Raw genomic sequence first — 12,388 nt, 5'->3', positions numbered from 1 at the left:
GGCTATTGTAAATAATACTGCTATGCAATTCGGGATGCATGTATCTTTATGAATTGTTGTTTTCATTGTTTCTGGGTAAATATCCAGGAGTGGAATTGCTGGATCATATGGTAGCTCTTTTTTAGTTTTCTGAGGAATCTCCATTCCGTCTTCCATAGTGACTGTACCAATTTAAAGTCTCACCAATAGTCACAAGTGTTCCCTTTTCTCCACTTCCTCACTAACACTTATCTCTTGTCATTTTGTTGTTGTTGTTGTTTTCTGGCCATGCCACACAGCTTGAGGGATCTTAGTTCCCCAGCCAGGGATCAAACCTGGGCCCATGGCACTGGAAGCCTGCGTCTTAACCACTAGACCACCAGGGAATTCCCTATCTCTTGTCATTTTTGATAATAGCCATTCTAACAGGTGCAAGGTGACACTGAAATGGAGCAGGACCCTATGGTCATTGCCCACTATGTCTTCATCCTGCCTTTTGTGTGTGGAAAAAGTTTAGTCAAAGAATAAGTTTAATCAGAGAAGCAAGATAATGCAGAAACAAAAGAAAACAGTCTTGGATGGTTCAAGATGGCGGAGTAGAAGGACATGCAATCACTCCCTCTTGTTAGAGCACCAGAATCACAACTAACTGCTGAACAATCATTGACAGGAAGACACTGGAACTCACCAAAAAAGATACCCCACATCCAAAGTCAAAGGAGAAGCTGCCATGAGATGGTAGGAGGGGTGCAAGCATAATAAAATCAAATCCCATAACCACTGGGTGGGTGACTCACAAGCTGGAGAACAATTACACCACAGAAGTCTACCCACTGGAGCGAAGGTTCTGAGCCCCATGTCAGGTTTCCCAACCTGGGGGTCTGGCAATGGGAGGAGGAATTCCCAGAGAATCAGACTTTGAAGGCTAGTGGGATTTGATTACAGGACTTCGACAGGACTGGGGGAAACAGAGACTCCACTCTTGGAGGGCACACACAAAGCAATGTGCACATCAGGACCCAGGGGGAAGGAGCAGTGACCCCATAGAAGACTGAACCAGGCCTACCTGCTAGTGTTGGAGGGTTTCCTGCAGAGGCGGGGAGTGACTGTGGCTCATAGCAGGGACAAGGACACTGGCAGCAGAAGCTCTGGGAAATACTCCTTGGCATGAGCCCTCCTGGAGTCCACCATTAGCCCCAGCAAAGAGCCTGCAGCCTCCAGTGCTGGGTCGCCTCAGGCCACCCCACCCATCAGCAGACAAGCAAAGTTTTACTGAGCTCTGCCCACCAGAGCAACACCCAGCTCTACCCACCAGCAGTCCCTCTCAACAGGAAACTTGCACAAGCCTCTTAGACAGCCTCACCCACCAGAGGGCAGACAGGAGAAGCAAGAAGAACTACAATCCTGCAACCTGTGGAACGAAAACTACATTCACAGAAAGATAGACAAAATGAAAAGGCAGAGGACTATGTATCAGGTGAGGGAACAAGATAAAACCCCCAAAAAACAAGTAAATGAAGTGGAGATAGGCAACCTTCCAGAAAAAGAATTCAGAAAAATGATAGTGAAGATGATCCAGGACCTCGGAAAAGAATGGAGGCAAAGACTGAGAAGATGCAAGAAATGTTTAACAAAGACTTAGAAGAATTAAAGAACAAAAACACCTAGAAGAATTAAAGAACAAACAGAGATGAACAATACAACTGAAATGAAAAATACACTAGAAGGAAACCAATAGCAGAATAACTGCGGCAGAAGTACGGAGAAGTGACCAGGAAGACAGAATGAGGGAATTAACTGCCACAGAATAGAATAAAGAAAAAAGAATGAAAAGAAATGAGGACAGCCTATGAGACCTCTGGGACAACATTAAACACACCAACATTCACATTATAGGGGTCCCAGAAGGAGAAGAGAGAGAGAAAGGACCAGAGAAAAGATTTCAAGAGATTATAGTCGAAAATTTCCCTAACATGGGAAAGGAAATAGCCACCCAAGTTCAAGAAGTGCAGAGAGTCCCAGGTAAGATAAACCCAAGGAGAAACATGCAGAGACACACAGTAATCAAACTGACAAATATTAAAGACAAAGAAAAATTATTAAAAGCAACAAGGGAAAAATGACAAATAACACACAAGAGAACTCACATAAGGTTAACAGCTGATTTCTCAGCAGAAACTCTACATACCAGAAGGGAGTGGCATGATATACTTAAAGTGGTGAAAGGGAAGAACCTACAACCAAGAATACTCTATGTGGCAAAGATCTCATTCAGATTCAAAGGACAAATCAAAAGCTTTACAGACAAGCAAAAGCTAAGAGAATTCAGCACCACCACACCAGCTTTACAACATATGCTAAAGGAACTTCTCTAAGTGGGAAACACAAGAGAAGAAAAGGACCTAGAAACACAAACCCGAAACAATTAAGAAAATGGTAATAGGAACATACATGTCAACAATCACCTTAAACGTGAATGGATAAAATGCTCCAACCAAAAGACACAGGCTTGCTGAATGGATACAAAAACAAGACCCATATATATGCTGTCTAAAAGAGACCCTCTTCAGACCTAGGGATACATACAGACTGAAAGTGGGGGGATGGAAAAAGATACTCCATGCAAAAGGAAATCAAAAGAAAGCTGGAGTAGCAATACTCATATCAGATAAAATAGACTTTAAAATAAAGACTATTACAAGAGACAAAGAAGGACACTACATAATGATCAAGGGATCAATCCAAGAAGAAGATATAACAATTGTAAATATTTATGCACCCAACATAGAAGCACCTCAGTACATAAGGCAAATGCTAACAGCCATAAAAGGGGAAATTGACAGTAACACAATAATAGTAGGGGAATTTAACAACCCACTTTCACCAATGGACAGATCATCCAAAATGAAAATACATAAGGAAACACAAGCCTTAAATGATACATTAAACAAGATGGACTTAATTGATATTTTTAGGACATCCCATCCAAAACAACAGAATACACTTTCTTCTCAAGTGCTCATGGAACATTCTCCAGGATGGATCACACCTTGGGTCACAAATAAAGCCTCAGTAAATTTAAGAAAATTGAAATCATCTCAAGCACCTTTTCCAACCACAATGCTATGAGATTAGAAATCAATTACAGGGGAAAAAACCCATAAAAACCAGAAACACATGGAGGCTAAACAATACATTACTAAATAACCAAGAGATCACTGATGAATCAAGGAGGAAATCAAAAAATACCTAGAGACAAATGACAATGAAAACACAATGATCCAAAACCTAGGGGATGCAACAAAAGTAGTTCTAAAATGGAAGTTTATAGCAATACAACCCTACCTCAAGAAACAAGAAAAATCTCAAATAAACTATCTAACCTTACACCTAAAGGAACTAGAAAAAGAAAAACAAACATAATCCAAAGTTAGTACAAGGAAAGAAATCCTAAAGATCAGAGCAGAAATAAATGAAATAGAAACAAAGAAAACAATAGCAAAGATCAATAAAACTAAAAGCTAGTTCTTTGAGAAGATAAACAAAATTGATAAACCTTTAGCCAGATTCATCAAGAAAAAGAGGGAGAGGACTCGAAAATTAGAAATGAAAAAGGAGAAGTTACAACAGACACTAAAGAAATAAAAAGCATCCTAAGAGATGACTACAAGCAGCTCTATGCCAATAAAATGGACAACCTGGAGAAATGGACAAATTCTTAGAAAGGTATAACCTTCCAAGACTGAACCAGGAAGAAATAGAAAACATGAACAGACCAATCACAAGTAAAGAATTGAAAATGTGATTAAAAATCTTCCAACAAACCAAAGTCCAGGACCAGATGGCTTCACAGGTGAATTCTATCAAACATTTAGAGAAGAGCTAAACACCTTCTTAAACTCTTCCAAAAAATTGCAGAGGAAGGAACATTCCCAAATTCATTCTATGAGCTCACCTTCACCCTGATACCAAAACCAAAGATGCTAAAAAAAAAAGAAAATTACAGACCAATATCACTGATGGATATAGATGAAAAAAATCCTCAACAAAATACTAGCAAACAGAATCCAACAACACATTAAAAGGATCATATACCATGATCAAGTGGGATTTATCCCAGGGATGCAAGAATTCTTCAATATATGCAAATCAATCAATGCGATACACCATATTAACAAATTCAAGGAGAAAAACCATATGATCATCTCAATAGATGAAGAAAAAGCTTGTGACAAGCGTTATACCCAATTATGGTAAAAACTCTCCAGAAAGTGGGCATAGAGGGAACCTACCTCAACATAATAAAGGCCATATAGGACAAATCCACAGTAAACATCATTCTCAATTGTGAAAAACTGAAAACAGTTCCTCTAAGATCAGGAACAAGACAAGGATGTCCATGCTCACCACTATTATTCAACATAATTTTGGAAGTCCTAGCCACAGCAATCAGAGAAGAAAAAGAAATAAAAGGAATACAAATTGGAAAAGAAGAAGTAAAACTGTCACTGTTTGCAGGTGACATGATACTATACATAGAGAATCCCAAAGACACCACCGGAAAACTACTAGAGCTAATCAATGAATCTGATAAAGTTGCAGGATACAAAATTAATGCACAGAAATCTCTTGCATTCCTATACACTAACAACGAAAGATCAGAAAGAGAAATTAAAGAAACAATCCCATTCACCATTGCAACAAAAAGAATAAAATACCTAGGAATAAACTTACCTAAGGAGGTAAAATATCTGTACTCAGAAAACTATAAGACTCTGATGAAAGAAATCAAAGATGACACAAACAAATGGAGTGATATACCATGTTCTTGGATTGGAAGAATCAATATTGTGAAAATGACTATACTACCCAAAGCAGTCTACAGATTCAATGCAATCCCTATCAAATTACCAGTGGCATTTTTTTACAGAACTAGAACAAAAATCTTAAAATTTGTATGGAGACAAAAAAGGCCCCGAATAGCCAAAGAAATCTTGAGGGAAAAAACGGAGTTGGAGGAATCAGACTCCCTGACTTCAGACTATACTACAAAGCTACAGTAATCAAGACAATATGGTACTGGCACAAAAACAGAAATAGAGATCAATGGAACATGATAGAAAACCCAGAGATAAACCCACGCACCTACAGTGAACTAATCTATGACAAAGGAGGCAAGGATATACAATGGAGAAAAGACAGTCTCTTCAGAGAAGGTGCTGGGAAAACTGGACAGCCACATGTAAAAGAATGAAATTTGAACACTTCCTAACACCATACACAAAAATAAACTCAAAATGAATTAAAGACCTAAATGTAAGACTGTAAAACTCTTAGAGGAAAACACAGGAAGAACACTCTGTGAAATAAATCACAGTAAGATCTTTTTTGACCCATCTGCTAGAGTAATGAAAATAAAAACAAAAATAAACAAATGGGACCTAATGAAACTTAAAAGCTTTTGCACTTCAAAATAAACTATAAACAAGATGAAAAGACAACCCTCAGAATGGGAGAAAACATTTGCCAATGAATTAACGGACAAAGGATTAACCTCCAACTATATAAACAGCTCATGCAGCTCAATATTTTTTTAAAAAACCCAATCAAAAAATGGGCAGAAGACCTAAATAGACATTTCTCCAAAGAATACATACTGATGGTCAAGAGGCACATGAAAAGCTGCTCAACATCACTATTAGAGAAATGCAAATCAAAACTACAATGGAGTCAGAGCCACAGAAACATCGCAAAGACTGATTTCATTGAGGTTACTGCCTATGTTTTCTTCTAGGATGTTGATGGTTTCAAAACTTACATTCAAGTCTTTAATTCATTTTGAGTAAATTTTTGTGTATGGTGTAATATAGTGGTCTAATTCCATTCTTTTGCATGTGGTTGTCCAGTTTTCCTAACACCATTTATTGAAGAGACTGTCCTTTCCTCATTGCATGTTCTTTGCTCCTTTGTCATAAATTAATCATCCATGTGTGTGTGTTTATTTCTGGTTCTCAGTTCTGTTCTATTGATCTCTGTGCCTGTTTTTGTGTCAGTACCATACTGATTTTTATTATTATAGCTTTGTAGTATAGTTTGAAATCAGGGGGTGTGATGCTTCCAGCTTTGGTCTTCTTTCTCAAGATTGTTTTAGCTATTTGGGATCTTTTGTGGTTATATACAAATTTTAGAATTGTTCTACTTCTGTGAAATATGCCATTGGAATTTTGATAGAGATTGTATTGAATTAGTAGATTGCTTTGGGTAATATGGACATTTTAACAATATTAATTCATCCAATCCATGAACACAGGATGTACATCCATTTATCTGTGTTTTCATCAATTTCTTTCATCAGTGTCTTATAGCTTTCAGTGCACAGGTCTTTCACCTTCTTGGGCTTTCTATGCTAGGGCATGTAAGAAACTATGCTGGGATAATTAAGAAACAAAATAACATTCTTTATTTAGGAATAAAAATAAATTAATTAAGATGATAACACACCCACAATCTTGGTAGGAGAGGGTAGCAAAGGGAACCAGAGACTTGAGTTAGCTAAGGTTTTGTGTTATAAGCCTCAACAATGATCCCTTGCTATTGTCAGCATGCCTGTTTCTATGGTACTCAAAATGCCTTTTAAAAATATCTCCTTGGGTTTGCCTCCATAGAACCAGAAAAATTCAACATTTTATTTAGCTATAACTTGATTTTGTAATCATGTAAAGATTTTGGTATGGAAAATTAACATTATCCTAAAACAGAGATGCCGATAACTTTCATTGGGGGCAGAGAATTTGCAAAATGAAAAAAAAAATTCCTTAAATAAGTGTTCTAGAATAATACATACCTGGTATTCTTGATTTTTCTCTGGGTTCTCAATTGCTTGAAATATCTCTTCACACACATTTGGAATGATACCCTTGTTTGCCCCAAACCCAATCACGGAATAGCTTTTTCCAGAACCAGTTTGGCCATAAGCCAGGAGAGTAGTATTATAGCCTTGCCAGGCACTGTCCAGAATTCCCCTGCCAAGATCGTGGAAAACATCTCTCTGGAAAGAAGACGACAGGCATCAAGTTCAGCACTGACTTTTCACAGTACTCTTAAAATCTAATATTCTGGTTTTGGTGAGTTCCACCTTAATTAGTATCATATGACTTACTTGAAATATGACTCAGATGCTATCTCAGAACCAGTGAAATAAAGCTGGCAACCAAAAAGGGATTTGTCAGTTTGGAAAACACTGATCACCACAAATCACCATGGATCTTCAGCTAGCCAGTATTCATCAGTAATGGATTTGAGTATTTTATAGACTTGACAAAACATGGGCTGGGTCTTTAAAATTCAGCAATTAGACAAAAATTTCAAGGCACCGAGGGACACAGACCAGTCAAAGTGTTTTCTTCTTTCTCTGTATTCTTTAATCCAAACAACGTCACAAAATTCCTACACTAATTTTAACTCACTGCTGCTGAACCTTCTTTCTTTTTTTTTTTATTAACAAGACCTAGTGGTTCTGAAGCCAACACACACACATACATGTGCACCCATGTGCCCACAATTGCTTGAAAGAGAAGATGCAGTCTGGCTTTTATTATCTATCATCTGATTATCTATTATTATCTATTATGTTATCTATAATATGAGAGATATTACCTGTTATTGCCATAGCCAGGAATAATTCTCTTATTTGAAGCTGTTTCAAAGTGTATATTCTTTTCTGTTCTCTAATATCAATAAAATAGTAAAGGGCTTCCCTGGTGGCGCAGTGGTTGAGAGTCCGCCTGCCAATGTAGGGGACACGGGTTCGTGCCCCAGTCCGGGAAGCTCCCACATGCCGCGGAGCAGCTGGGTCTGTGAGCCATGGCCGCTGAGCCTGTGCGTCCAGAGCCTGTGCTCCGCAACGAGAGAGGCCACACAGTGGGAGGCCCGCGTACCAAAAAAAAAAAAAAAAATAGTAAGTAAGCATTATACACTCCATTTGTTGTAATATATACATCTGTGTAATTTATATAATTTTTATTTCTGGGAAAGATGCACATACCAATGTAGTGTGATTTATATAAGGACAATAGGCAATAACCAATTTTCTTACACTATTCATTTCTCATGAGAAAGGAATAAAAATATTACACTATAAGTGTTTGGGGGAGCTCTAGGCTTAAAATGTGGAATCTGGCCAGTGGTTTCCCAGAACATTGAGACCATACTTTTACCAGAAATATGTATTTATGTAATAGATATCCACTCTACCATAGGAGCTATTAGCTGAACCTAAGGAGTGCTCACTAAGCTTAGTAAAGTAACTGGTTTTGCTATCTTTTTTTCCTCTGTGCTATTTGGAGATTTGGGGAAAATGCTTTTATTGCCAATTTTTATGAATTGAAAACTTCAAACAAGCAACATAGAATTTTATTAAATAAACAAAATCTTAAAGAATAGAATCATTCTGTAAATTTTGTTAGCTGTAGAGTTTTCTGTATAGTTTTCCATTGAAATCTCTTTTGGGTGTCAGTGATTTGCATATTAGGTAAGACAAGAAGTCACAGAGCTACATTTCTACTTTCTTCCTGCTCTTCATCCTATAATCAACTACATGAAACATTTTCCTACACTACAGTATAGTGTATATATATAATGTAATATATAATGTAATATAATATAATATAATGTAATATAATGTAATATATAATGTAATATAATAGTGTATATATATAATTCTGCAGTATCTTAATAGGTGGTCAACAAAAGATAGGGAGGATGAGAGGGAAAGCTGTTGACAAAGTTAATCAAGTCTCTTTATAGCACAGTTCTTGCAGTCTTTTAAAACTATCTTTTAAAAAACTGAGATAGAATTGACATATAACATTATATTAGTTTCAAATGTACAGCATAATGATTTGATATATGTATATATTGAGAAATAATTACCAAAATAAATTTAATTCACAGAGTTTTTGTTTGTTTGTTTTTTAGTTTTTTGGCCATGTGGTGTGGCTTGTGGGATCTTAGTTCCCCAACCAGGGATCAAACCTGGGCCCTCAGCAGTGAGAGCACAGAGTCCTAACCACTGGACCACAAGGGAATTCCCCCAATTTTTTTTCTTGTGATGAGAACTTTTTAAGATCTACTCTCTCAGCAACTTTCAAATATACAATACTGTATTGTTAACTACAGGTATACCTCAGAGATACTGTGGGTTCAGTTCCACACCATCACAATAAAGCAAATAATGCAATAAAGTGAGTCACAAACAGTTTTTGTTTTTCCCAATGCATATAAAAATTATGTTTACACTATACTGTAATTTATTAAGTGTGCAATAGCATGATGTCTAAAAAGACAATGTATACATCATAATTTAGAAATATTTTACTGCTCAACAATGCTAACCATCATCTGAGCCTTCATAATCTTTTTGCATAGTAACATCAAAGATCACTGATCACAGATCACCATGAGAAATAGAAAGAAAAATTTGAAATACTGGGAGAGTTACCAAAATGTGACACAGAGACATGGAGTGAGCAACGTTGTAAAAATGGTACCAATAGACTTGCTTGATACAGGATTGCCACAAACCTTCAATTTGTTTTTAAAAAAAAGAAAGAAAGAAAAGAAAAAGAAAAAACCCCACAACAACAACACTGTATCTGCAAAGCACAATAAAGAAAAGCACAATAAAATGAGGTCTGCCTGTTTATCACCATGCTGTACATTACATCCCCAGGACTTATTTACCTTACTGGAAGTTTGTAGCTTTTGATGACCTTCACCCATTTCATCCGTGTCACACCCTCACCCCCTTCAAATCCAACACCCAACATTAACCCCTGCTTCTGGCAACAACCAATCTGTTCTTGGTATCTAAAAGTTCATTTTTAAAAAAGATTCCAAGTGAGATCATATAGTATTTGTCTTTTTCTGTCCAACTTATTTCACTTGGTATAATGCCCCTGAGGTCCATCCATGTGTTGCAAATGGCAGGATTTCCTTCTTTTTATGGCTGAATAATATTCCATTGTGTATGTATGTATATATACATTTTCTTTATCCATTCGTCTGTCGATGAACACTTAGGTTGTTTCCATGTCTTGACTACTGTAAATAATACTGCAATGAATATGGGGGTGCAGATATCTTATCAAGATAGTGATTTCATTTTCTTTGGATAAACAGTCAGAAGTGGGATTGCTGGATCACATGGTAGTTCCATTTTTAATTTTGAGGGGAACCTCCATACTGCCTTTCATAGTGTCTGCACCAATTTACATTCCCACCAACAGTGCACAAGGGTTCCCTTTTCTCCACACCCTCACTAACACTTATCTCTTGTCATTTTCAATGATGGTCATTCTAATGGGTGTGAGGTGACACACGTTGTGGGGTTTATTTAATTAATTACTTTATTTATTTATTTATTTTTGGCTGTTGGGTCTTTGTTGCTACATGCAGGCTTCTCTAGTTGGGGCAAACAGGGGCTAGTCTTCGTTGTAGTGTGCAGGCTTCTCATTGCGGTGGCTTCTCTTGTGGAGTACAGGCTCTAGGCATGCAGGCTTCAGTAGTTGTGGCTCACAGGCTCTAGAGCACAGCCTCAGTAGTTGTGGCACACGGCTTAGTTGCTCTGCGACATGTGGGATCCTCCCTGACCAGGGCTTGAAGCCGTGTCCCCTGCATTGGCAGGCAGATTCTTAACCACTGCACCACCAGGAATTCCCCACATTGCGGTTTTGATTTGCATTCCCTGATGATTAGTGATGTTGAGCACCTTTTTATGTATCTGTTGGCTGTTTGCGTACCTTCTTTGAGGAAAATGTCCGTTTAATTCCTCTGTGCATTTTAAAATCAGATTTCTTTTCACTATTGAGTTATATGAATTCTTTATATATTTTAGATATTAACCTTTTATTAATATATGATTTGTAAATATTTTCTCCTATTCTGTAAGTTGCCTTTGCATTTCATTGATGGTTTTCTTTAAGTACAGAAGTTTTTTGGGTTGAGGTACTCCCACTTATTTATTTTTGTTTTTGGTGTAAAATCCAAAATATCATTGTCAAGACTGAGGTCTAGGAGCTTACCCTCTATGTTCTCTTCTAAGAGTTTTATGGTTCCATGTCTTACATTCAAGTCTTAAATCCATTTTTTTTAAGTGGTGTAAGGTATGGGACCAGTTTTATTCTTTTGCATGTAGCTGTCCAGTTTTCTCAACACCATTTATTGAAGACTGTCCTTTCCCCAATGTATGTTTTTGGTTCCTTAGTTGTAAATTAATTGACCATATATGCATGGGTTTATTTCTGGGCTCTCTACTCTGTTGATCTATGTGTCCATTTTCATGCCAGTAGCATGCTGTTTTGATTACTATAGCTTTGCAATATAGTTTGAAACCAAGACGTGTGATGTGTCCAGCTTTGTTCTTTTTTTTTTTTTTTTTTTTTCCAGCTTTGTTCTTCTTTCTCAAGATTGCTTTAACTATTCAGGGTCTTTTATGGTTCCATACAAATTTAAGGATTGTTCATTCTATTTCTTTGAAAAATGCCATTGGAATTTTGATAGGGATTGCATTGAATCTGTGGATTGCTTTGGATAGTATGGACATTTTAACTATGCTAATTCTTCCAAGCCATGAGCACAGAATATCTTTCCCATTTATTTGTGTCTTCTTCAATTTCTTTCATCAGTGTCATAGTTTTCAGTGTACAGGTCTTTCACCTCCTTGGCTATATTTATTCCTTGGTATTTTACTCTTCTTGGGAAAAACTCTTTATTGACATAAAATTAATATTGACTAAATTCATCAGTTTAAAGCACACAGTTTCATAAGTTTTGACATATGTATTTGGCCATGTGACAACCACCACAATCAAGGTTTTTTAAAAGTTCTCTTGTGCCCCTTTGCACTTAGGCCCTTCCTCTTACTTTCAGGCCCTGATGATTTATTTTCTGTAACTATAGTTTTGTTTTTTCTAGAATTGTCATTTAAGTGGAATTATATAGTGAACAGTCTTCTGTATATGACTTCTTTTACCTACTACAATGCTTTGAGATTCATCCATGTTGTTACGTATAATCATTAATTCCTTTTATTGCTGAATTGGATTCTATTTTATAAATATATCATATTTTTTTTATCCATTCACAAGTTGATGGATATTTTAGTTCCTAGTTTGGGACTATTACCTATAAAGTTGCTATGGACATTTGTATATAGGTGTTTGTGAGAACATATATTTTTATTTCTCTTCGAATTGCTGGGTTATATGTTAAACGTATGCTTAAATTTTAAAGAAACTGTCTGTTTTCCAAAATAACTGAATCTTTTACATGGTCATAGCACTGTATTAGAGTTCCAGTTGTTCCATTCATGCATGTTAACACTTGATACTGTCTGTTTTTAATTTTTGTC

The 12,388-nt window shown here is 36.7% G+C and overlaps 1 protein-coding gene across 1 annotated transcript in view; it reads right to left on the bottom strand.

Annotated features, from left to right (window-relative positions):
* Positions 1-12,388, bottom strand: part of LOC131759723 (kinesin-like protein KIF28P) — an 82,351-nt gene that overhangs the window by 49,394 nt on the left and 20,569 nt on the right. The window contains exon 4 of the mRNA XM_067024362.1: positions 6,824-7,027. Coding sequence (XP_066880463.1) covers positions 6,824-7,027 — 204 coding nt within the window. The remainder of the gene's footprint in view (positions 1-6,823; positions 7,028-12,388) is intronic.

The sequence above is a fragment of the Kogia breviceps genome, chromosome 1, assembly GCF_026419965.1.
Source record: "Kogia breviceps isolate mKogBre1 chromosome 1, mKogBre1 haplotype 1, whole genome shotgun sequence".
Taxonomy (NCBI): Eukaryota; Metazoa; Chordata; class Mammalia; order Artiodactyla; family Physeteridae; genus Kogia; species Kogia breviceps.
Note: the sequence above shows the minus strand (reverse complement) of the source record. Positions and strands in the feature narration are given on the sequence as shown.